Source organism: Mastacembelus armatus, chromosome 12, assembly GCF_900324485.2.
Source record: "Mastacembelus armatus chromosome 12, fMasArm1.2, whole genome shotgun sequence".
Lineage (NCBI taxonomy): Eukaryota > Metazoa > Chordata > Actinopteri > Synbranchiformes > Mastacembelidae > Mastacembelus > Mastacembelus armatus.
In genome coordinates this window covers 9,797,486-9,824,680 of record NC_046644.1, presented here as the reverse complement: position 1 = coordinate 9,824,680, position 27,195 = coordinate 9,797,486, and the positions used below count along the sequence as shown (strand labels likewise).

General features: G+C 39.5%; 1 protein-coding gene across 1 annotated transcript in view; it reads left to right on the top strand.

Annotated features, from left to right (window-relative positions):
* Window positions 1-5,814: 5,814 nt before the first annotated feature.
* The window catches only part of trabd2a (TraB domain containing 2A), a 49,651-nt gene continuing 28,270 nt past the window's right edge, over window positions 5,815-27,195 (top strand). The window contains exons 1-2 of the mRNA XM_026297881.1: window positions 5,815-6,108; window positions 7,197-7,757. Coding sequence (XP_026153666.1) covers window positions 6,004-6,108; window positions 7,197-7,757 — 666 coding nt within the window. The 5' untranslated portion in view covers window positions 5,815-6,003. The remainder of the gene's footprint in view (window positions 6,109-7,196; window positions 7,758-27,195) is intronic.

Here is a 27,195-nt window from a genome sequence, read left to right as displayed (position 1 = left end):
ACCATGAACACTATTTCTGCTTTGATGCTGTGACTAACTGCCCAGTCACACAACCACTTCCATCACAACTAACCGTGCAGTCATGCCTTTCCTGGTCTGTGTGCCATTTGCCATTAATGTCATGTTTGTTTTTGAAATGTGAAACTATAGATGTTTACAAGAACTAGATAATTGAATGTGTTGTGAATATTACAAACAACAATCATGTGGTTTGTGTCTAGAAGGCCAGGGCCTTAAAACTTACTGAAGTTATCTGGATGCTTTGTGTTTTTGTGTTGGGAAGTCATAGACTAGAATAGATGGGATTGCACAAAACCATCATTTGGACAAATTATTTCCCACAGGGATTGTGTGTTTTACGTATTTTTTGTAAAACCAGAAAAGAAATCATTATAGACGTCAAATCTTATGTTTGTTATGCATGTTCATTTTACCCCCTGAATGCATCCAGAAACACGTTTCTGTTGTCTCTAATGAGTGCTGGTAAAATAATATTGGAAATCCAGATCAGCATTTTTTTAACCGCCGCAATGTTTCTGGCTCCTCACTCCACTCAGAAACAAGACATATAAGGAAGTCAGTGTTTACTGAGATTACATAGATCAACATTTCTCTGTATAAATTCCACACAGGGCTGCTCTGTGTGGTTCAAATAAGTAATAAAATGTCTGAGCCACTGTTGTGGTAGATTACCAAAGCTTCCTCCTGCAGGAAGTTACCTGATAAAGGATTTTGGTGATGCGACATCAGTCGTGTTGTATTCTTCTGTTAGATTGTGTTCGTCTTGTAAATAAATCAATTTATCTTTATCAGTGAAAGAGTCAGTGTGATGCTAAGGTCAGCGTCTGTCCTGCAATTTGGACAGATCAGAGATAGCCTGATCAGTTGTGCTGTCCGTCCGGCTCAGCCTGTTCTCTACAAGTGCAATAAAATCATGTTGGCTGTATATGGCTTATCTGTTGATGAGCGCTTGGCCAGACATCTGACTTCTAACACTGTCTGCTTTCATGTATCAGTAGAAGGATTTTTGCGTTTTCCTCTGAAAAACTCTTTACACAGACTGCACCAGCAGGTTTTGTCCCCGACAGATACCCCAGACCTACTGATCTAGGTCTTTTTTTTAATGAGTAATTTTTTATGGGACCACACAGTGTTAATACAAGTTCATATTTTCTGCTTTGCAGGTTTGGACGTTGGTCTCTTTTAATATTTCCTGGATAATGAATGGTGCAGAAACAAGATAGTCTGGCTGTACTGATCCACAAAGTTGAGATTCCAAGAGGAAGTGTGTTCTTCATGAGCCAGTGAGGGAAGAGACTGTGGCCTGGCCTCTGGACCTGCATCAGTGGATCAATGGAAGTTAAGGTAAGCTGAAGATGCCTGGAACCATCTCTGAGTTCCTGGATAACAGGAGGTCTATTTAAAACCAGCTCAAACAATCATCTCAAATTCCTAAATTGTTGTTTTTAAATGAAAGTGTTTATAGGTGTAATTCAAAAATAACTAAGTTTGGTGGTCAGTGGGCTAAAAGGGACAAATGGACTAAACCTTTTACACATTGCGACTTTAAAGGCATAGTTAGAAAATTGTGCGTATGTGATAAAAGAGCATTTCTCTGCAGCTTTTTACAAACTCTTCATTGAATTTTTTTAACTTTTTTTTTTTTTGACCTGAACTCTTCCAACTGGTCATAGCGCTGCACGCACAGACATACAACACATGCACACGGAGCAGCAGATACCAGTGCCAAGTCTTTTCAATCAGAGTTTAATGTGCTGTAAAAAAAAAGTAGACCATGGTCAACATGACTGGCCATCTGTATATGGACTGAGTCAGAGAAACTCCAACTGTTACTGGAAAACTTACACGGTTATACATGTGCTGTCTTCTTTTCTCTTCTCTTCTCTGGCCATGTGTACAGTGAATGGATTCATCTGTCAGTCTGCTTACTGAAAGTCACATCGTCTGTGGTCTGTTTTCAGGATTATAAAAACGTCAGGAATGTGTAAACCAGTTACACATGCAGACACACAAATATTGTATGCTATACATAGCAAAGCCTTCTCTCTCTCTCTCTCTCTCTCTCTCTCTCTCTCTCTCTCTCTCACACACACACACACACAGGCTCTCAGTTTATTGCTTTTTGTTTTTTCAGCTTTAGACCTAATGAATCAGTAATTGAAACTATGTTAAGACTTAATAAAAAGTATTAAAAATAATCTGGATGTGATTAAGAAGAAGTAAGAAATATTTACTATTCCAAACAGCCTGAGAGTTGTATGGGACATCTGACAGATCAAATACATCCACCTCCCAGTCTTTATAAAATGAAACGTATGTGGTCATTTCCATACTGCGAAATCCTTTTGAAGATTTCTCTAAAGAGGCAGAATCGGTTTGCTCGGGATCCCTCAGAAGACCCCAGGTCTGTTTGATCTTCACAAATAGAGCCGCTTTAAAGTGGAAATGTACGGATGTATGGTAGTATCAGTATTGACCGGGGAGGGGGGTCACTGGAGTCCATTAGAAGCTTCAAACAGACTGCCTTTGATGAAACAGTAGAGATGTGTTAAAATGTTGGAAGGAATCAGTCTTTAGTGTGTAGTTTGACATTTTGGGATTATTTTAATTCATTTCATGGGTCATCAAGCAGCATAGAAGAGGCAACCCCAATACAGTGTCTAATGTCCTCGTGTTAGTCAAACTATTGAAAGACATTTCCATGCACAAAAGCAATTCAGTGTGTTTACAAAACGCTGAAAACATAAGAGAACCAGCATTAAAACATCGAAATGCAAAATAAATGTCTGCAGTTTATGTGGATATGTTGCAGTAAATAATAATAATATAATTGAAATAATTACTTTTTTAACTTTAAAACATTTTGCTGATAGGGTCCTCCAGTGATGTGCAGGTTCAGTGGATTCCAGACGTATCTGAGGAGTCGTGACCCGTAGACTCCATCCTGAACCTGCGGCTTATTTGTGGGATCAATTTGCTGCGTTCAAGAGCAATAAATGATGAAAAAAGCAGCAGTTAGAGGATTTTACCTCAAACATATGTGACACCATACAGCGTTAGAGAGGATGATATATTTATGTGGAACAGCCTCTGTGGGCTAGGTGGGCCGATAATGGAAATAGAGAACAGGTGTTTGTGTGTGTGTGTATGTGTGTGTGTGTGTGTGTGTGTGTGTGGTTTTACACAGATGCCTCTTTATAAATTACATTTCTCAACCTTTTCAGACATTAAAGAGGAAGCAGCTGCAGGTGTTCTTTTTACATCTACACAGACACACAACACAAAGATGAACTCACACATAGTAGCTGTCCCTCCTTCATCTTATTCTCACTGTGCTTTATTTGTTGTGCCTTTCAATGCGATCTGTCAACAGTTCGGATGAATTAGCCTTATGTTTTCTTAATTCCTTGGACAATAGCATGATTGGATAAATGCACAGTTTCCAGAGCTGTCGTCGTTTGCAAATGGCTTTCACATTTCTGGGAATAGAACTAAACTATGCATCAATGCATTGTCAACAGGAATTTGTGCAGATCTGCTGTATTTCTTTAAAATGTTCTCCTGCCCTCTCACTTCATAAATAGAATAGTGAAAACAAAAACACATGATGATGTGTATGTAGAATCATATTGTACATACACATCATTTTGTTGGGTCCCATGTGATTAGGTGTGTTTTGTCTTTCTTCCAGGAGTGTGTGATCAGAGTGGATGGGTGAGATGTCTGAACGACAGCAATATTTTAGGAAAGAATTTTTTTCCACCGGTGTGGATGAACCAGCTGTTCACCCAGGCTCGGGCAGTAAAATACAAAGAAAGAAAGAAAAAATGAGGCTGATCAGTCAGATCCCAAAGTCTCTAGATGAGTTGATGTTGGAGAAACATCACTCAGTCTTTAAAGCCTGCGTCTTTGACTGTCTCATCATTGCTTCTTCTGTCTTTTCTCATCAGTGCACCATCACTTTCATCTTTCTACCCCCTCTGAATGAACCTGGTCACATGTTGCCAAAACGTACAGTACTTACAGGTTTAAAGTTGATTTAAAGTCACACACGTGGCACAAATGATTCTCTCCACTAGAGGGAGCTGTAACAGGCATTGGGAAAGTCAGTGGGTCCATATTATACCCAGACGGACAGAAACACTAGAAGTTGTCAATGCATAGCCTACCCATGTGGCTTTAATACATTTTAAATGCATCTGCATATATACCAGTATCTAATTTCTCTTTTTCTATTTTGAGTTGGGTAAAGTATGTCCTCGTTTGTCAGCAAAAAGAGTGGCATCCCTGCAGCGTCGTGCCAAAACTGTCTATTTTCACAGTAAATGAGTTTTCCCCGGCTGACACCACTTATCCTGCAAAGACCTCGTCATAATTTTTCCTGCCGGTTGTATGTGTCTGAAAACCTGCAAACAAAAGAAACTTTAAGACCAGAAGTCGTTGTTCTCGTCAACAAACCGTTTTGTGTTTACTGTCTGACAACACCATGTGCGTGCTGCCCCAGTGTGAACCGGGGCTTTAACGAGACGGAGCGCAGAATCACAGCGCATAGATCGGCCTCTCGTTGCGTGCAGCTTTAAATGAACCAACAGGCCCCACTTGTTTCTTCTCGCACATATTTTGTCTCTATGCACGGCCTGTTTCGTCAGAGGAGGGACTGCAGTTCATTAATGTTGTGTCCTCGTCATTTCTGATAAACCAAAATGAAACATGAGAGAGATATTCTTAGTCACGATGGCCCAATGTTGGACATCCCACATTTTCATCAAAATATGTTTATTAATATGCAAAAAAAGGCGCTCATTTTTAATAACTTCAGTATTTATACATGGATCCCAATGCAATGCAGTGCTTGTTATTGGTAGCGCAAAAGTTAAGACTTCTATGTGTTGCATGTCTGTGCTCAGCTGTAGCGCAAAGTAAAGCGCTGTTATTGCGGGTTTTCTTATGTTAATGCGGCCAGTTTGTCAGGCATTAACTAGCAGGCAGTGATAATCTGTCCACGGGATCTCCACTGGCACCCTTGGTCGCCTGTAGGCCTCCTATAGGGTGACAGCAAGACACCTCCTCAGTTTGAAGTTAAACATCCAAATGAAGTGAAATGAGGACTACAAACTAGAATGTGCGGGCTATTAGCCGAGTTAAACCCGTTGCATGTGTTTTATATTGTAAACATTAATGATCTTCCAGGCTTGGCAGTTTATTGACATGAATGAAGACTTTACGCGTCGCGGGCGGGTGATGTTTAATCAGATTAATGCTGTGGGCCCGCGCGCGCGTGCTCGTGTGTGGGTGTGTGTGAGAGAGATGTAAGGAGGGAGGGCTATGGAGTCAACCTAAGGGGGTATAGTGGGGTTGCCTGACAGAGATGCTCACACACTCACACACCGGTCTGAGAGAAACAGGACCGCAGACGCAAACAGTGAGGACCTGGCAGACAGACAGCGCAGTGTGCAGAGATGTTTGGACTTTTCTCTGGAAAGTTCAACTCTTATCTTCACCGGCCGAACAACTAGGAACGCATCCCAATCCCGATTTCAATTCGGTTTTGGCTTCAGGTGCGTGGACCTGTTGGTTCATTTCTGGCGCCAGAGCCACAAGCATTTGGATAAAATCACGCAAAAACTCTGCAAAACTTCGTGAAGAAGGCAACACAGGAGGAGGGGAGGGAGGTGGGGGGTGTGCGTGTGTGGAGAGAGCAGCCTGCCCAGCAGTGAGAGGATGGTGTGACCCTGCGTAAACTCCAGTGACCACCTCTCTCTGTCTCAAACACACGTGAACAGCAGCACTGCGTCCATGTCCAGGCTCGAGCCAGCATGACTTTGTCCGGCGGTTTGTCGGATACTTGTCAGCTCAGTTTCCGTGGCTTCATGGAGCCGGGGCTGTGCAAATAGGACTTCATTCATGCTTTCTGGGGAATAGTTGTTGCAACACGTTGTGAAGCAAACAGAGACTACCGTGCACAATTTGGAGAGAGCTACGATGTGGGGCACTTTGGGCGCATTCATCCAGTCCTGTCTGATACTTCTGGCCCGAGCAGACCAGTGGAGGCTGAAGGACTCCGCCAGCTGCGAGTTAAATAGGAAGGTATGAAACGAGAATGAATGAGTGATTACATTGCTTAAGTCTAATTACAGAGGTGGATGTAATACTTCTACCAGTGTGCGTTGTGGACACCTTAAAGTATCAACCTACACCGTCCTTTTTTTCTAGTTTGGGTCAGTAAAGTGCCTTTTTTTTTTTCCTTTTTGCTGTTTGACTTACTGCTTAACTTTTCCCCAACAGGGACAAGATGTTTGGACCAACTTTTCAATGTTAATTTCCATCTCCTCACTTCCTACATATCTAATCCTTTAACCTGGTTTCCACAGAGTACATTGACTAATGGTGAAAGGAGCCTTGTCAGTGGAGAGAACTTCCTTTGCTGTGTTTTGTGGAGATGTGTAATTAAAGACTATTTATGTCATCTTCCAGTTGCTTCATTATTTCAGTGTAACAGTCCAAAGTCCCACTTATTATCATGTTTTAATGGGAATTAATAATTGCTATAATGGGATGGCACTAGGGAATTAATGCAATTAAAATCTCACAAGAAGAATCACTTGTCGAAATGACTTATGCTTCATTTTCTCTCGATCAACTAATTAACAAATCATGTCAACAGTCATGTTGTGTATTGGAACTGTGTAAGATGTTGGTCCTTAGATGTGTGTGTTTGGTGAACAGCTATTTCAGTCTTTCTTTGATCAGTTTTTTTAAAGAAATGTGCTAATCATGTCGGTGAAACTCAACGCAGACCAGCAAAAACCAGAAGGCGTAACATTGTGGACGACAGCTCACAGTCTGACTGTCACTGACATGCGTATTGTTTGTTTGGCACTTGGGTCCTAAGTGGCCTGTTAATAAGTCATTATCAGCGTGTTAGCAGCCTGTCAAATAAACAGCCTCTCTGCCTGGTGTCAGACAGGCCCAGTGAAGAAACTTCTAATTGATAAAGGCTTTGTCAATAAATGGTGTTAAAACTGCAGGTCACACAAAATAAGCAATTTACAGAAAGCTCATTGGACCCTGTGAAGATGTGATGAGGATTTTTAATTTCTGTTTAATGAAGACTGAGAAAAATAAAATGCACATTTATTAATAATGGAAATAATCCCAGTTTTCTTATCTCCCAGCAAACTGACCTAAACTCCTTCCTCTGGACGATCAAACGGGACCCACCCTCATATTTCTATGGCACAATCCACGTTCCTTATACACGTGTTTGGGACTTCATCCCTGAAAACTCTAAGCAGGCGTTCCAGGAGAGCAACATTGTCTACTTTGAACTGGACCTGACGGATCCGTACACTATTTCAGCTCTGACCAGCTGCCAGCTGCTTCCTCAGGGCAAAAACCTGCAGGATGTCCTACCCAGAGACATCTATCGCAGACTTAAAAGGCATCTTGAATATGTAAAACTCATGATGCCTTCGTGGATGACCCCGGATCAGAGAGGGAAGGGACTCTATGCTGACTACCTCTTCAATGCCATTGCTGGGAACTGGGAGAGGAAGCGGCCGGTTTGGGTGATGCTAATGGTAAACTCATTAACTGAGGCAGATATTAAGACACGAGGGGTGCCGGTGCTGGACCTGTACCTGGCTCAGGAGGCGGAGAGGATGAAGAAGCGGACAGGGGCTGTCGAGAAGGTGGAGGAACAGTGCCATCCACTCAATGGGCTCAACTTCTCCCAAGTGAGTGAAACTGTACCGATTGCTGCTCAGACCTCACGTTTATTTGTGTTATGGACACTCTCAGCAGTGTTTGCAGTTGAATACGTGTTTCTGTAGGTCCTTCCTTCAACATATCAGTGTTGTAATGGAAAAGAGAAATGCAATAGCTGAAAGTCATGACTGTCAGTGTTTCCAACACTCGAGAACTAAAGGCTGGATTTCTTTGAGTTGTGCTCTAGGATTTTGTGCCCTGTGTTTTAGCAAGCAACAGTGAATAACATGACATAAGATCTACAGGTTTTATTGTTTTTCATGTAAGTCCAGTCACTCACAGTGTCAACATACATGTAATGTGCCTGGATTCTCAACAAGAGTCTGGCTTATATATAACATGGTTGTTAGGTGCCACTAGAAGATGTGAAAGTCACATCTGACAATTGTGCTGCACTAGGCTGGACTCCGCCAGGTGCTTTCTCCCTGTGGGTCTTCCTACCCAGAGAGACTTCAAAGATACTCTGCATTTAATATAAAGGCACTGAGCAATGTTCTGTGAATCCAGGAATTTTTGATAGTAGATATAATGTTAGTTGACAAATTCATACTCAATATAAAAGAGTAAATTTGAACTACCTTAAACTATACTAGTGGTTCCAGGAATCCTACATCAGGACCATTAATGAGGAAGGACACATTCAACATGTTTGTTAGACCTCAGTGCTGCAGTCAGCGTGCTATGGAGAGTACAACTGAAACAATCTTAACAATCTTCATTCAGCTGCCCGGGTTACCTTTTAATTTAAATTTCAAACAACAAACATGGTCTAACATTTAGGCTTATTTAAGACTCTACTGTGTCTGAGGTTTGTCCTGACATTACCACAAGATGCTAGTTTCCAAACCCAGGCTGCTAGCTAACTTGATTGGAGGGCTTTGTTACCTTTTGCAGTGTTGGAGAAGGTTTGTTGTGTTTTCTGTCCTTGTCAGCACAAGATGAATGCATGTTTGCAAGAGATGTTATTTTGCGGTTTATCCAGCTTTAGAAATGCCAGCCATGTCAAAATCGCCAGTTTTTCTGTGACCTTTCTTTTCATTATCTTGTTTGGACATCTGCCTCTCCTCACAGTTGCTCATTTTTACATTTCTCACAGTGTGCTTTTTTTTATTTATTTATTTTTCTCCTTGCATCACACCTACATAACCCTATTGCTGTCACCTTCTAGGGCGAGTGTACAAATGATGGGTTGGCTCAGATAATCAGAATCTGTTTTGAGGCGGAAAAGGTTGGACCATTACATCCCCAGAGCCGCACATCCCAGATTCTGTAGCATACAAACTTCTTTTGTCTGAGTGCTTCACCCTGTGTTTGCCACAGGTGATGCATGGCTACATGATGCAGCTGGTGGGTTTACTCTTCAGCCTTTTTAAAGTTTGTCAGCATCTCCTAAAATAGGTTCGGTCTGGATACTAAGATGTATATTAATGACAAAGACCACGTGTACTATCCAGATTCGTTATGATTATTAGAAATTATTGTTATTTTTATGAACAGAGGCCTGTAGTTTTTGCTTTTCCTTTTTTTTTCCCTACAGCAAAGTCAAATGGAAAAGGTGTGGTATTAACAATCAGCTGTACAAACATTCGGCCGTGCTCCACCACATCCTTTGTTATTAAAAAAAAATCGATCGTAATGACTCGAGTCTGAAATCGCCAGAAAAAAGGAGCCTTGTTCCTCAGACCAGCGCACTTAAATCTCCCTTGTCTGCCTGTCTGTCTGTTGGTGCCCCTCGGTGACCTTTCCAGCATTAAAAACATCTCTCAAAGGCAGCAGTCTCTATGAAATCATGTTGCGTATTATGTAGGAATTTTTGGTAATGCTGGTCAGGAGCTAAGGGGATTACACTTGACCATTTACCCTAACACCCAGAAGCTTAAATTGTTGTTATTTTAAAGCAGGCTTTGTTGGCCCCTCCAAATATAAGTGTCCACCCAAACCACCCAGCAGCACATTTATTTGGAGTCATAGAGGAAGAATGGGCAACGTCAACTGTCATACAACATAATGTATATTCTGTCAAATATAAAATTGCACAAGTTATGTCACTTGTTTGAATTGGCAGTTCGATGGAGATCAGTTTCCCATGGCAATGTTTATTTTTTTGATTAAGCTTAACAAGCATAGGAGTTCACAACTGCCAGGAGTATTTTTTTTTTTTTTTTTTTTTTTTTTTACAAAACCATACACTGAAGTTATTGTTCTGAGATCCTCTCACACTTGTCTTATAGTTACATAGGTAATAGCAGCTGATCATGAATCATTTTTGTAGCCGTTACATCGGTCGTTTTTTTTGGAAGGGTAAGACAAACACGTTGCTTCTCTTATATATGGGCACTTGTTATGGAGAAACAAAGTGTGTGGCTGAAATTGGGTTTGTCAGCGAAGCTGTAGAAACAGTGAACCTTAAATCATCACAGCTTTCATTGAATTTGGTCCACAAAGCCACCGGAGTACTCAACAATTAATTCTCTCATCCCAGACACAACCACTAACCTGACACTGTACCAACACAGCGCACAGCTTGGCACTCTATAATTTCCACACTCAGTTTAAATCTAATCAACAGCAGCTTGATAGACGCCTTTAGCCCCGCTGGCTTCGAAGCAGCCCGCTTAATATTTCAGTAAACATTTTTTTCCAGTCTTGCCATGTGGTTTAAAAGGGCAATTCCATTTAAAGCCTTTTAGTTCAACTCAAGTGTAAGATGTCCAGATAGAGTGTGATGAGTGAGATACACTCCTGGTGAAAAAATATTGCCGCCTCTGCCGCCAAACGCTGTTTAATCAGGCGACAACTGGAGACGTGTATTTACGGTCTGTAAAAGTCTCTGTAATATTTTCACTGGCCATTTACATCTGGCGTGAAACAGACGTTAAAGGAGAGGGAAAGGCAAATGGAAATCAAATATTTCATGTATTGAAGTGGTGAAAACTTATTTCCTTGTGATTTTAGTTAAAAGGAAACAGAATGGCTTCCTATATGCTTGCTTACTTTAATTAGATCAGACATTGCTTCTGTGGGTCTAATACAAATTGATTTTCTGTAGATTTTGTAGCCAGGGTTGGTGAATGTGCCGCTTGTCACTGGTCATAGTTTTTGATTTCAACCTTGGAAAATCATGATGGCTGTTCTGGTTTTATACCAAAATATAGTTCTGGAAAAGTTTGATGTGAGAATTTGACTCAAAATAATGTTGCATTCAACTAGAAATGTAGGCAAGGTTTGGCGAGGTGTTACCAGTGATCCGAGATTGAAAGGCCAGCATCCGCTTGAACCTGACTAATTCATAGCACTTTTCTATCATTATTCTGAGGGGCCACACTCACAGGTGGGAAACGCCAGCTGTCATAGAACAGCACAGGAGATAATTGTTTAAATGTGTAGATAATAGTGCACAATTTTTGTGAATTTTTGGTCTGTCCTCGAAAGCGCCCGTAGTCTTTTAACATGTTTGCACCTATGGAAAGTGACAGAAGTAATTGGAGAAAGGAAAAAGAGCAGTTGTGAAAGAGATTTAGATGTCACCTCCACACCTGTGTGGGGTGCGTATGTTTTCATATTGTCCAGAATGACACAGAAATTGGAGGATAACGTTTGTCTGAATACTGTGTTTCAGACGCTACCATCTGGCGAGCACTTAGAACGAAGCGTACTGATGCCTTCTTTCTTTCTACGTCACACTGTTGACTGTCTTTATTAAGGACAGCTACCTTAAACTTTTCCCGCTTGACTTTGTGCGGCTGTGCGGAGATTTTAAAATCATACATTTAAAATTCCTTAAAATAATAGGCTATTGTTAAATCACAATGTATCCATTTTGGAGATTGTTTTCCACTATAAATTAAACCCGTTGAGCTCATTATTTTCAAACCACCATGAATTATACTTTCTAAGATCTCTAATCTGGCTAAGCATGACTGCTCTTATTCTTGCACAGTGCCCCTCATCTTTTGAAGAGTGGGCTCAGCCTTGCGCATTACACTAAGTGAGCTTGTTGAGGACAACAATAGCTGTATGAAGGCCCGCTTTCTCTGTCACTGTTGTTGGAAGCCCACGGGACATTCCACACCTCAGTGGAGCAGACCTGCTAATGAAAGTGTTGTTTCTTTCCTCCCATCACTGGGAGTAATGGTGCATGTAGAGGTGATGAATGCAGGTCTCAGTGTACGTCTATGAGAACAGGGAAAGAATGTTTGAAGCCCATTTGGTTCATTCAGGACCAGGAGAGACTGGAACAAGAAGAGTTGAGATGCAGACTGAGATCAGAAAAAGAGCCATTAAGGAAAGAAGGCGTGACTTGGTCTCCATTAAAGGTATCATGACATTACCTCTGTTTGACAACCTTGTAACTTGAGTTCTGGTGAGGCTACAAGGCTCTGAATTTCAAAAGAAATGTAAAGTTTTTTTTTTTTTAGCTTGAAATAAATTTTTGCACTTTCAGTTCTCAGTTAAATTCTTGTACATTTTTAATTCTCATCTCTCCTTCCTGTCTTTATCTTATGAGAAGCATAAGACATCAGAAAGTTATTTCTGTAACCAAAACCAAACAATTTCTTCAGCGCACTGCTGAGTTTAACCCAATTATCATATCTTCCTTCCCATCTGTAATTTAGACATTTCCAAAACCTATTTCAGAAAAATGTGTTTCCTTAAATGTGGCTATAACAAGCATATCAGGCCTGTATCAAATTTTTTTCGTCTGCTTACATCTCCTTGCATAACACCTTTAGGATTTGGGAATGCAGGGATTAGTTACACTTTTTTTTTTAACAGATTGTCTCTACCCAAGAATGCACACAGTGACTGAGAGCTGTTCTCAGTTACAGCAACAAGGCCCAGCTTTCTTTGTTCAGTGAATTTATACTTTAACATTGAATAAATCAAAGTACAGTTTGTTCTTGAATCAACACATTTGTGGGAAAAACATCTACACCCATGACCCCAATTTAAGTCTGAAATAAAAAGAGACAGCTCACTCTACAAATCTCACTGGATAAGACAGATGCTGTCTCGAAGTGTGAGCATCTCACAACTGCCCTCACCCTGTGTTGTCATGAATGTAATGGCTGCACAGCGTGTTGCTTATGTAAATTCTACAAAAAGTGAACTTACACATAGCAGAGAGTACAATGGCTGTCCTTATTTTCCAGCCCTGCATGGGCAGCGTTTTGGGGAACCAGATGTCCAGAGCGTGCCCACACAGGAAAATCTGTCTCAATCCCCTCTAATAAGAGAGTGTGCTCATGTGTGCATGTACATGTGTGTTGAATGAGAAAAATTGATTTCTGTCTTAGGATGGTTAGGTCAGTTCCTGAATGAAATAGCTTCACGAAATGACTCTCAAATGTCTATGGTAGCAGTAGAAAATACTTCATATGTAGCGTAGAGGTATACAGAGTGCTACTGATCTTGTCATTTAATTGAAGGCAAGAAAACACATATGCTTCATTTCACAAAAAGTCAAATTTTGGCTTTATATATGTGTGTGTGTGTGTGTGTGTGTGTGTGTGTGTGAGAGAGAGAGAGCAACTGAACATATGCTGGTATGATGACAGCATTACACTGCAGTAAAGAGGCAGCAAATCTGATTAAATCTAATTTTTCCCACTCAAAAGAATAACAAGTATCCGGCCCATTGATTCAGTGATCATCAGAGCAGAATGGCCTGCAGAGGTGAAATGTATATTTAAACTCACAGCCAAAAAGATGACAAGAACAGCAGTCAATTTTAGCCCGTGCTTGAATTTATTGAACTCATTAAGGTGTTTTAAGTGGAACTTTAATGTTCTGCCAGATTATTGTCTGGTCCTAAAAAATATTCGTTTGTTACGAAAATGATGAATCATGCGGACACTTTTGAATACATAACAAAATGGTTGTTCCAAGAAAATGTCATTATATGAGATATTAGCTGGAAACATGTGGTGTAGTTTCTTTAAACCAGAAAAAAAGCTTTGCGTAGCAAGGTAAATTAAAGTGAAATCTGTTGAGTTATGCTAGAACAGCATGGTTCAACATAAGATAAATACACCTGTTGAGCGGCTTAGTTTTTTTGCAGTACAGCTGCATATTTATTTTCACTCTCATTGTAGAAAGTGAGTGGTATCATTAATTCAAAGTTGCTGATTTTCTTTTCATCCGCAAATAGTTAGCAGTTTCTAATATTACGCAACTCTATACTTTGATTGGAGGGAATACATTTTCCAAGCTGGGCTGCTGCAGAATGTATTTGTTGGTGCAGTTCCTTCTATCTGATTATTATTGTTTGTGTCTGAGTGTGCATGAATGTTTGTGTGTTTGCAGGAGATCATATCTGGGTATGTTCATGTTCATATGTGAATGGGAGTGTGCATGTGAATGTGAGCGTGTATGGGTGTATACAGTCCTACGGCTGAGATTCCAGCGTGTCTTCACACCTTCCTCCCTGGTTCATATCACACTGAGGTTCTTGATTTCCTCCCCACTGTTGACCAAACAGTCCCATATTAAATGTCTGGCATTTCCTCAGACATTATCTGTCCATCTTTCTTGTTACACGACACCGGAGACAGAGCCGCAGAGCTCCTCTCACTTTCAACCCCTCACCCCCTCCTTTTTTTGTTCAAAAAACTTTATAAATAGAAATTGAAGCGTGACGTCTGTCAACAAGTCGTCATGAAGAAAAGCTACTGAACAAAAGAGCCCTGGAGGTCATCAGTCTCATTTGTTTGTCATATGAACTGCTAAAGATTAATGACAGTGAGTGTCTACTCATACTGCACTCATTTCATTAGTGTTTACTTTCACCATGATTTGGGATGATTTTACTCGGCATGCACTTAATGAAGTTTATCAAATGTATCTAGTTTTCATTTTCTAAAATGAAATATCAATCCTGATAACGAGGTCCGAAACAAACCCTTTAAACTTGCCACTAATGAAACGAGGTAGATCACGAGTTGGTGTAGCCGTAATGGTGAAAAAATAGGAGGTGAAGAAAGTGACAGAATGGAGAGATTCTGCTTTTCTAGTTGCAGATGATGAGATGAATGTGTGTCTTCCAGTTTGAAAAATAAGTGACCTCTTCTGACCTCTTCGAAGACAGATGGGGTCTGACATTCAGAACCATGACCTTCAGTGTTTCTAATGAATCAATTTGCTGCCTCACTGTTAAAAAATCATAATAATATAAATTGTCAGTCTAGCTATTGGCGTTTTTACATTTTTGGTTTCCATAAACACAAGCATTTTTGTATTAAACCTTACTGACTAGAGAGATCCTTCAAACGTTTCTGTTTAGAAGCACTAAACATTTTCCGTATGATCTTGAAACAAATCCCCCTTTTCTGCTGCTGTCATATCATGGTACAGTAATTTTACAAATTAAATTTTCCATTGTCGTGTAAGTCTCCCTGTTTGCATCATTTTGTTTTTCAAGTATATTTGATTGCAAGCGGATCGAATGCAGCTGGATGGTGCCAACTGTGTGCCAAGAAAAAGAGCTTAGATCTTGGCAAGTGTATACGATAATATACTCCAGCAGAGGAGAGTCTGAGTTTTGGGGACTGCCGCAGGCTTTTCCTGGTTGTGTAACGCAGGCTTCTCCAGCTAAAATAGTGACTTAAAAGCTTGTCTCTCTGACTTAGCACAAGGTCATGAAACCATGTGCAGGCTGAGGAGCCCAGTAGCACGGCCACTCTTCTGCACACACACACATACAGTATATATTGGTACTTTAAATTAATACACATGCCAAAGAATTTTAAAAGAACAAAACACTTCAATTCAAAACATACAATACTATCAGATACAGTAGCCTTTGTAGCAGACTTTCTAAACAAATGCAAAACCATTCATTTTGTAATTATATAGTAAATATAGTTTTCATAAAATCCCACATTACTCAGTTATTACACACTTAAAACAGTTGAAGCTGAAGATAATCTGTATTTTATGATTTATCTTTAATCTCACAGGGACAGAAAACCTGCATACGGGGGGCCTTCATAGCCACTTGGCAGAAAAATAAAATGCCTTGCTGGCTTTGGCATCTGCACAGTTTTGCAATATACAGTACCCCCAAGAGTTCAGTCTAATATAAACACAATCCTATTTAACTCATTATGTTTTCATTATTTGAAAATAAACCACCGAAGCTGTGTTACATCCCAGAAGCACAGGACTCTTTGTGCATTTTTGTTTAAAGATTCATGCAGATTTTCTCCAGATTCACTTCTGCCATGAAAATATTTTTTATCCTTTGTGAATTTTCATCGATATTGCTGTAAATGTTTAGTGAGTTAAAATAGACTAAATACAATTATAAAAAAAACAGGTAACGGTAATGCTTTATTTGGCCAAATGGCTCCAAGATAACACTCAAGTTAAACGCAGTTCATTACAATCAATTAATCAATGACTCGATCTGCTCCAAGGAGTAATGTGTAATAACTTAAATGAGACAAGTAAAAATAACTCTAAATGTAATTACAGATGAAATAACAGATATCTCCGCTACTGCTTATTTTAGCAGGCAGTTTTCCATCCACTGTTCCAGCATCTGATTGTGAAACCCAGCAGAGGACAAACAGCTCAGAAACACTGAAAGCAGGTTTGTGATTCTGCTATCTCACAGTGTGCCTCCACCTTAATTTAAGTAAGAAAAGCTCAGCATCTCCAAATGTGCTCAACACTAATTAACAGCAGCCTAACCATATTTAAAGATAGTGTAAGTTTATACATAAGAGCAATTAGAGTCATTAAGATGCTAATTTCAATTTGTTTGGTGACCATCATTCACTCTATTGTTGTGGAACTTAAGGTTTTTTGCAGGGTGAATGTGGCAAAGGCCCCATAGTCATTGTTACTGCTAAAATAGACCAGCAATGAATTAGCACATGAATGATAAAAAATTAAGGAATGACATAAATGCTTGATTTAGGGAAAAGCGTAATTAAATATATTCAATTGGAATTTGCAGAAGCGATACAACTCAGTAAGCTTTGGTGTCAACACACATACACATTTCAGCTCAAACACCTTGTGTGGGGGGGTTTTCATTGTATTACCGTCTTTCTTGGGATTGTCATCATCATTGAAAGTTAATTATATTTGCATTTACTAATATTAGCAGTTATTTACTTTTGCCTGTAAGGAGACCTGAACTGATATTACATTGTTAATATATTATACCACTTGACTGCTAAACTTGCAGTCCCAGTATATTTTTATACCACAACACTGGGGCCAGTTGACTAATATCATGTCTTTCAACACTGCATTTGACTGTAATGTTTGTACTGTGGGACTGGAGACATTGCATTTAAACAGCGTTAAGATTTTATGCAATGATAAGAAACTTGGTGGCTACATGTCAATGGAAAGAGGTGGGTGTGGACATGTTAGCTCTCAGGTAAAAAAAAAAAAAAAAAAATACAGGGTAATAAGGATCTTTGTTAAGTGCAGATATGTATCAGCAGTGAAGACTAATGCTTTGCTTGACAAGTCTGATGTTAAATGAATTAGACGACTGATCTTGTCATCTCTCTAAGGTAATGTATTGTTATGAAGATGCATTTGAGTTTAAGAGAGAATCAGACTCCTATGGTGTAAAAGTGGAAAAAAGCATCATGCTCAAAATAAAGAGAAATGAAAGAAAAGCCTTTTAAGGTAGGGTTAACCTCTGACATTTTGTCATGAAGTCTTATAAATTACTCTCGGTGTGCTTATACTTCATCTCTACTGGCCAGGTTTGTGGCTGGTCTGGAGAAAACCCAGCTTCTCTGCCACATGCAGAAAAGGAGCCAAACCTGCTTGGAATTCAGCCGAGCAATACAAGGCCAAACCTGGAACTTGCAGATTTACGCAGGAGCCACTGGCTAAGTTGGTAATTAAATTGATTTCTTATTTGTGATTGCAAAATTAGAGAGCATTTTTCTCCTGTTTGCTTGGTAGAAACTTTGGTTATGTGTACAAAAAGTTGATTTAAAGTTACTTCAATATGCATTCCCTTTCTTAAAAATACGTAAACCGATGTTACATGATATGATATTGTCACGTGTTGAAGAATAGTCTGAAGGACCATGTCATATTTGAGCTAACCTCACCATAAATCCACTTGTGTATTTCTGGGTCCAGTCCAGAGTTTGGTGGCTTTAGTGGAATTTCACAGGTGAGCACCACACAGGAGGGTTTTGTGAGACTTCACTGTTCTCCACAGATGTTTTGACCTGACTTAGGCACAGACAGCCAAATGTCTTGACGGTGGTTCGTATTTTAGCAGGAGTATAATATAAAATTACCTCAACAGAAATTTTTTCCAGCTGGGTAATGTTTTTCAACCAACACTCCAAAGTTGCTCTCTTGCATTCCCGTCATCGCTGGTCTGCACCTTGTCAAGTTAGTGCCCGCTGTCTCAATGATAGCGAGAGGTTCGTTCAATAATCAGTAGGTGGATATTTCAGTGGATAGCAGTTTTTACAGAATTGTTAAAAAAAAGGTCAGGATCTAAAACAACTACATTTGAAAATCTGTTTGTTTTAGTGGAATTCACATGGTCTGAGGGACATCTTCAAAGAGGCAAAATAAATGTATGTGAACATTCTGCAAAGGGTTCAACTTCAATGAACTATGACACACAAATGGACTTAGTTAGCCTTAGACCAGTAGAATAGTGCCATGACAGCGCTGACCTTTAGAAAAGCAGGGGAGTCAAAAATAGAGGAAGCCAATGGAGTTTATAACCTACTGTATATTGTCTCATCAGGAGCCACATCACAGACATTAAGTTGTGGAAGAAAAAGCAAAAAAAAAAAAAACTTTTAGACTAGTCCTTTCACGGGGGTCTTGTAAGATGTCCTGGGTTTAGAAATGTTTTACGTCCACTATGACACACTACATAGGTCCTCCCTGTCCTGCTCAATTCTTATTATTGTTCCAGGCTGTCGGATCAGGCCACCATGCGGCTGATGTTGTGTGTATGTGGATGGACATAAAAGAGAAGATTGCTTGAACTTTTCTTTCACTTGGTTGAGTTTAACATTGTTTGCCGCCTTGCAAAGCAGCATTTGATTTAATTTTGGATTTTTGAGTCCATTGGCCTGCAGACTGTTTCCCACCAGCATGCAAAAAAACTGGTGTAAACAGTATTGCCATCTGACAGCCTCTTATTGTAGCATCTCGATAAGATCTTCTCAGTGGAACACATTTCATTTTGATTCATAGTTGTTGCTTTTTGGATGACTGACAAATATCGGTTTGAACACAACTGGAAATGTGATGGTCTGCTGCTCTGACTTATTTTGCATAAGAGAAAGGAAGAGAGGGAGAGATGTTGTATAAACCTGTGGTGTGTGGTTGTGTTTTTAAGTGTAGTGTATTTCTGTCTGTGTATTTGTCCATCTTTCTTGCACTATGTGTTTATGTGTATATTTTTTTTTTGTCTGTGAAGTTTTGAAGCAAGTAGTAAACAATGTTTATGGCCTGAAATTGGGATAACTCTACATCTCCTTATGGAAATTATCCTGACTTTTAAAATTTTTTATTTTTACCTTCTTATATATATATATATATATGAGTAGTAAACAATGACAACCCTGCTCTCTGAGGGCAATAATATTCTAGGTATTTTTAAAATCTTTTATAGATTATTATTAGATATCATCCCCGTGGAATATGTGATGCTTGGATTAGTGCCACAGTGATCAAAGTAATGATGGTGCATCATTGTTGCATGAAACTGTGATGTGCATTGTCAACATTTTCCAATTTGCGATGAAGAGTTACTGAGGATATCACTTTACAGATATACTACAGGTATGAAAACGTTGCAACTGAATCCTCAAATCATGATTTAAAACCAGATACAAACTACTGTCTGTCCCTGTATCTCGGTTTTCACCCGTTCTCTCTCTACCAACAGCAATTGTTCTCCAGATCTAAAATTAGGGTAATCTTTTTTTGAGTGTATCTTGTATTGTTTTTGCAGCTTTGACAGTTATTTTGACTGTAACTTCTCTTGACAAGATTGTACCATCCACGCTGAATGCAATGAGCCATTCTTCTGAAAACTGAACTCCCAACACATTGAGGATTTTTGGTTGGTTTTCATATGGTTTTGGCTGTTTAAAAGTCTGTGGTTGTGAGGCTGTGGGTTGTGGCAGATGTCTGCACAACAACTACTATCACTCTTCCCCCTCTATTTTACTCTCTCTATTTCAATCTGTCCACCTATATCCATCACTTTTTCTTTTTTCATACCCCTACAGGCATCGTCCTCTCTTTCTTCATGCTGTCAGTCTCTAAATGTCTAAATGTTGTTTTCATCGTTTTGTGTTTATCTCTCTCAATTCTTTTGTCTCATTTTATTCATCATGCTTTCCCCTCAACAAACAGATACATTTCTCAGATGGTTTGGACACCAGGTGGTATTTTCCATGACTCATTCTTTGTATGCGTGAGGTTTAGAATTTGTACATTGACATTAAAGATTGAGGTTGGTCGTATTGTGCTTACAGTGCAGTCAGTGTTTTTGTTTATAGCTAAAGAATTGATGTAACCTGATGGAAAGTGTGTTTGATGCATATTAATGTAAACATGCTTGGCTGTGCGCTGGTGTACTCGTGGCCTCTTGGGTTTGGTTTGCCAACAGTGCTTAGGTTCTGATTCTGGGCCAGTGGTTTAAGGGAATTGCAGATACTCGTAAATGTGTGGGTTTTGGTGTCTTCTGTGTCTCTCTCTATCTGATTTCTACAGAGTCAAAAGTTGGAGATTTATTTCTGGCACTGTTTTCTGCTGTTTTGGTGGGTTTACTGCTGAGAACATGTGGTCTAAACAAAACTGTACCACCATCCTGTGCAGCTTTACGCCCAAAGGCAGTCTTTCTTAACAGAACTATATGCAGCTGAACTGGACATCGTCACACCATTCATTGAACCCTTATCAGTGTTTGCCATAGATATGGGTTAGTAGGACCCTTCTCCGCCCTGCTAGTAGGCAGTTGTCAGTATGTTTTGGAATAAGGGGACATCTAGTGGCTGTAATGAAAATGACACAAACAAAAGAGAACAGCTTGTGTTAGGTTGGAGTGGACTTTTAATAGTTAATAGGAATCTTGTGAGGGTTGTATGTCAAAACAATTCCACATAAGCTTAAAGGTAAATAAACTGAAAGCACATGCTAATGCTTTGACTTTTGAATGTGTTTTCATATTTGCTGCGCAGCTTCTTCATGTTTGTGCTTTGACTTTTGTTTGTGCTTTTGTCCCTAGAGGCCACCATAGAAATGGGCCAGGGAATGACATAATGATGCCTGATGACAAGTAGCAACAGGTTATTGAATATTGGTACAGCGTCTTAATTTGGTGCTGTATGGATTGAAAACAGATCTTCAAAGTTTAAGAAAAGTTTAGAAATTGTAATTAAAACATTTGGAACAAAGCTATTAAAGCAATTGAGTGGTAATTAAAGAAATAAGAATAGATTACAGAATGTTTCTATACATTTGTTTGGTAGTAAAGTTCGACAGTATGCCATAACATTGAAGATCTACTGTAACTAATACATCAGAACAGAAAGATCCAAATATAAAGTTTCTGTCATGCAAATTCATTACAAATACGCTTTTGAGCCAGAAAGACATGTTCTGACTCATTTCTAAACAATTTCAAATATGATGAGAGAATCATGAGAAGGACGTTATTTATGTGACCTTAGTAATGAAGTGATCAGGGTAGAAAGTCCATTAGTGACCTTTAGAGTCTTAAAGAGGTGAAGAGGTCAAACTGTCTGACCTCAGCGCAGAAGCTATGTGTACTTCTGCTTTGGCCGGTTCTGAAACACAGAAACATGTTTAGTTGATGAATAAAAGACCCAGCTTTATTACTTTAGATTGACAGTTGCTGGATTGAAATAGGTCCTCAAATATAAAGATTTTTGTGTGTCTTTGGAAGCCTGTGTGACACAGAGACAATAGTTAGAGACAAAGAAGAGTTTGCAGATGATTTATCTCTGGAGCTGTGATCGTAGCATGTGGAACTTTTTGGCTGCAAGAATGTGAAACATCTTAATTTAATTTAAACTTTTCTCGTCCCCTGTTTGCATGATAACACAATGTAAATACCTGGATGGTCAATGTGTCTCCATACTAAGTGGTCACAGCTGTATTGCTTTGAATCGCAGCATGAAACAGCTCCGCAGTGTTGTTCTTGACTCGCGCTGTCCTGAAGATTAACAGTGTTCCTTCAGTCAACGGACAGTTGTAGAGATTGATGGCTGTTTTCCTTGTGGCTCGCTGTGTTTTCAAAACCCTTGTGTTGTTTCTTAGTGGACTGATGGACCAAGTGGTCGGCCATATGCTCTGTGAGTTTTTGTATTTGTGTGTGTTTGTGTATGTGTGTGTGGAGGAGAGAGAGACGAAGTGAGAGTGACAGGCAAGTGACCAGTGGATGTGAGTTTCTCCTGTTTCGTCACTGTCACTGTGTGTTTACAAGTATTTGTGTACTTATATGATAACAAGGGAATCAAACTTTGTATGTTTTTGGTTTCAGACTTAGACAGTTTCATCTTTTATCTCTGTTGGCAGTGCTTATTCTGTCAGTCAGTTAATTGAGCTTTACTTTAAATTTTCATTCATCACCCAGTGTTTTATTATGTAATAATGTGTGTAAATGTATGTGTGGCATGTGTGCGTGGTTTTCTTTATTAAGGGTGTGTTGGTTAGGACTCGTGTACAGAAGCAGGATGGAGTGGGGGGTTTGAGAAGTTAACGTTTCATTCACCACAATCCCCAATATACACACACACACACACACACACACACACAAACACACATACTTGTACTTCTATCTTTGTGAGGACACTCAATGACATAATGCCTTCCCTGTCACCTTACACTAACCTTAGCCGTCACAACTAAATGCCTACTCCGAACTCCTACCTTAACTCTCACCTTGACCTCATTCTCCCCTTAAAACTAAAGCCAAATCTTAACCCTCAAACAGGAATCTGAAAAAGTGAGGACCGACCAAAATGTCCTCACTTTGCTAAAATGTCCTCACTCCAGTAGAAATATGCTCAAAATGGGTAGAAGTGTGCACGCACACACGCACACACGAACACACACACACACACACACACACACACACACACACACACACACACACACACACACACCACACACTCAGCCCTCCAGCCTTTTGGTTTGAGGCTGATTCCCTCTGACAGCCTAAATATTTGACTGTGTCTGGGCACCAAGGTAAATCTAAGAATGTTTTTACAGAGCGAGAGAGGAGAGAGAGGTCGAGAAAGAGAGAGAGAGAGAGAGAGAAGCTGAGATAAAGAGAGGGAAACAGAGAACACACAGCGAGTAAGAGCAGGAGAACTTTATTGACCGCTTCATATAAATGTGGTTTGTGTGTTGGCAGTGGTCTCGGAGCAGTCAGTATGATCTAGGTGGCTCGAAGTTCACTTTCATTTAGAGGAAACAGAGCCCCCACCCCATCTATAATGCAGTTATAAGCATATATGTTTATTAATGCCCAACAGTGTGGTGGAAACATAATCAATTACAGTATAGCAAAACACTGCTATAATAAAATGAAATGTGATTTAATGAGAGAAGTTATAATATTCTGTTAATACCATTCATGAATTCTTACAACTACCTTTTTGTGTGTTTTCAAGCATTTATTAAAAGTTTATGTGGTGCTTATAAATAGGTTAAGTAGGTTGACTTAAAGTATTGTCTTTTGCAAGACTGATAAACAGATAATCTTTTAATTTCAATCAACTGTAATCTTTAATGTTTCTAAAGGGAAATTTTCCCTGCAGACAGAAGAGTTTTAAAATTTAAAACAACAAATGTTCCTCACACCATTTTTTTCCCTGCTTTTTTATCATTGCAAATACATTATTTTTGGGGGTTTGGACTGTTGATCAATTGAAACAAGCAATATGAAGACATTGCCGTTGGCTCTAGGGCATGATGACAGGCACTGGTTCCTGGCAGTTTTTGATTAAAAGATGAATTGAATGGAAAATACACTGTCCATTTTAGAATGAAACCTCTTTAAATATATCCTGTCAAGTGAAAACCCAATTTTGTAGAGAACGAAACTTTCAGTGTGTACACACAGACCTTGGCTGGTTGGCTGTGGAAGAGGGTTGTCCATGACAACAATATTTAATTGAACTGTCCTAGCTCATGAGAAATATGATATATCACTTATATTGGGGGAATGGTTTCTCCTTTCAAACAGAAGCATAAAAACAATCATTGGTCATCATTTTCAAAGATACTGTATAGGCCTGGGAAATTTTTCCTTGTGTAGCTTGGTCAAAATGTCAAGCTCTTTTTTCCTTATTTCACTATCTGGAAAATTAATAATGCTATCTTCAAAGGTCTGCTTTAAGCTCTTTGAAGGCCGCAGTAATCCACAACGATGAAGAACTCACATGCTCACATATGCATGGACAGATGCATACATGTACATACAAATACACAGAAAGACCTAATCTTGCACAGGTGTATACTCACTGACGAGCACAAAAACACACACGCACACAGTGAGAAGGTCATTAGTGACCTGAGGAATTCAGGGGTCAAATCTTAAAAGACCTGGCTGATAGAGGGGATGTATAGGATCAAAGGAAAGAGAGAGAAAGGGAGGGAGAGATGGATGGACGAAGGGATAGGATGAGAGGGAGGGAATGTACAGGATCAAAGGGGAGAGGAAGGGAGTAATGAAATGTTGGGAGGATGAATGGAGAAGTGAGACTGGATGTGTAGGCAAGGAGGAGGAAAGTGCTCAGGGGAGGTTTGAAGGAGGAATTGAAGGAAAGAAAAAGGGGAGAAGGGAGGAAAAAAGGTAGATGAGGAGGGGGAATGGAGAGTAGAAACAATACGGATAATTCAGTCTGACAGGTGGTTGTGTGTGTGTGTGTGTGTGTGTGTGTGTGTGTGTGCGTGTGCGTGTGCGTGTGTGTGTGTGTGTCTCAGCCCTTTTAGCCAGAAAGTGAAAGCTCACTAGTGCAGTGGTGAAACATTTATGAACTGTATGTGTGTGTGAGTGGGGGGTGTCAGTGAATACCTGCTGAATGAAACTGACACCTATTGTCACTGTGATACCAATGTGTTTCCATATGTAAATACATTTGGAAACACATTTCTTTGGTTTTTGTTTTCCTGTCCCCAAAAACCAAAAAAGCACCGCAAAAAATGCTTTTTTTTTAAAAAAAAAACTCTTTAAAACGTAAAAAGCTAAACCACTGAATGCTGCCTCCAGAATACATCTTGTGAATTTGGTTTTTGGAGCTTGCTTCTTGCAAATGATGGCTGCTATAGTCTTGTGAATTCATGTTACAATGTTTCCGATTTAAAAAAAAAAACAGTGAAAGATCAATAGAATGATGGAATAATGAATTCGATTTATCTGTGTGTTCAGCAAACAACTATAGTTCACATGTTGGCTAACACCGCTTCCATGTTTTTCTCTCAGCTTCTCTTAGCTCCCCAGCACATAGCTGGTAAAAGCATATTTAGTGATTTATTAGTGAAGTGACAGTTGTTTGGAACAAACCGAACATATGGATCATCCTGCAGGAGCTTTCTGAGAAGGGCTGCCACTGAAATGAAAAATAAGTTCAGCGGATACAAGCCGACTACAGCTGACTATAATCAACCTTACACATTTCTCATAAATGTAACAGTTGCATAGGAATCTAGTACAGGTCAATGACAGCATCTGGTTGTTTTCCTTGACCCTCTATGACATGACAGTTAAGTGGTAGCTAGGAGGAATTTGATACGATTTGCATAAAAATCCATTTTTATTTCATCAAAACTCTACAATGGTGGTTGTGGGTGGTGTCAAGTCACAATAGCAACATTCACGAGAAATTAAAATAGGTTGAAATAGACGGACTGTAGTTTGTTTAATGGTGTCTATGCAGCAAGCTAGAAATTACCATGAACTTAGACTAGCTGATTTAGCTTATGTTTCTTAACCTAACAGTGCATTTTTCTGACTAATTCTTCTTGCACATAAACAGCCAGTGTTGCTCAATAGTGAACAAGTGGAACATTCTGAGATCTGACATTTCAATGGGAGTTTAAGCAGAAAGTTTTTGCATTCATTAAAGCTCATCACATCAGTAACGTACTTTATTGCACTCTGCTCTAAAATCCATATATTCATAACATAAATTCATAATTATAACAGCAGGACTCAGTTGTTTATGTGCTACTTTAATAAAAAATTAACTTTATCTGGAAGATAAAAATAAATGAAAGTAGAAAACACTGTGGTCAAATTACTAAGTGTCTGCATGTAAATGTCAGACCACCTGAGGACTGTACTTCTCAGAGTCACAGCTCTGTAAAATACTGGCAGTGCTGCTGTGCCCCTGATAGTTCTTGGTTTGGGACTGACTGCTGCGACTAACATTTCACTGATACCATCACTCATAAGTAACTCATGATCCCAATCTCTGTCTATTTCTGTCCGCCTTCATCTGCTTCTGTCCTCCTCTGAGATTTCACTGATAACATCCGTACTGAGAGTCCATTTTTCTCTGTCGCTCTTATACTTTCTTTCCCTCTCGCTTTCATTGGTTGGCTCTCCTGTTTCTTTATCTACTGTTTTCTGGTTGAAATCATACTCCATTCTGCTCTTTGTCCGTTAGCCACTGTGTGTGTGAGACAGAAAGAGGGAGGGTGAAAGAGAGAGACTTGTATTACTCTGATAACATCACAGACTAAGGAGGAAACAGAAGAGCTGTTGGAAGTCTTCATTTGTACTTGGAAGACGGCCAGGCCTCATTGAATTGGCTGCAAGTGATGAGTGTGTGCACCTATGTGCATCTGTCTGAGCATGTGGTTTATCAACAGTGTAGACAAGCTACCTTTGGAACACTTGTTCCAACCTGGAGACATGCTTTCTGTTCACAAACACACAATGAGTCAAAAAATCAAGAATAAACACACACATAAGATGTATGCAGTCACACACAGCTTATTAAAATTGAATTGAAAATGAAGTTACTCAAACACTCTCCAAATCCAGTGCCCGATTGTAATATCTGAATTACTTCAATTAGCCAGTTTTTTTTTTTTTAACCATACAAGGACTTTCTCTTGGTTTATACAAGATGTTCACATCAGTCCAGATTCATGCTGTGACAGGACCTCACATACAGTTTACACACAGTACACATTTATATACAGATAAAATGTGTTGCTGACATGTTGTTGCTTGAAATATCTGAAATCATTTTATCTCTACTCATGTTTATGGTGAATATGACAACAGTGCTGAGGTCAAAATATACCAGAGATACCATAAGCATGAAAGCAGACTGATGCTGAACTGTCTGTGAGCACTGTTGGCTGTCAGCTTGCCCTGCTGGTAAAAGTGGGCTTATGGCTCCT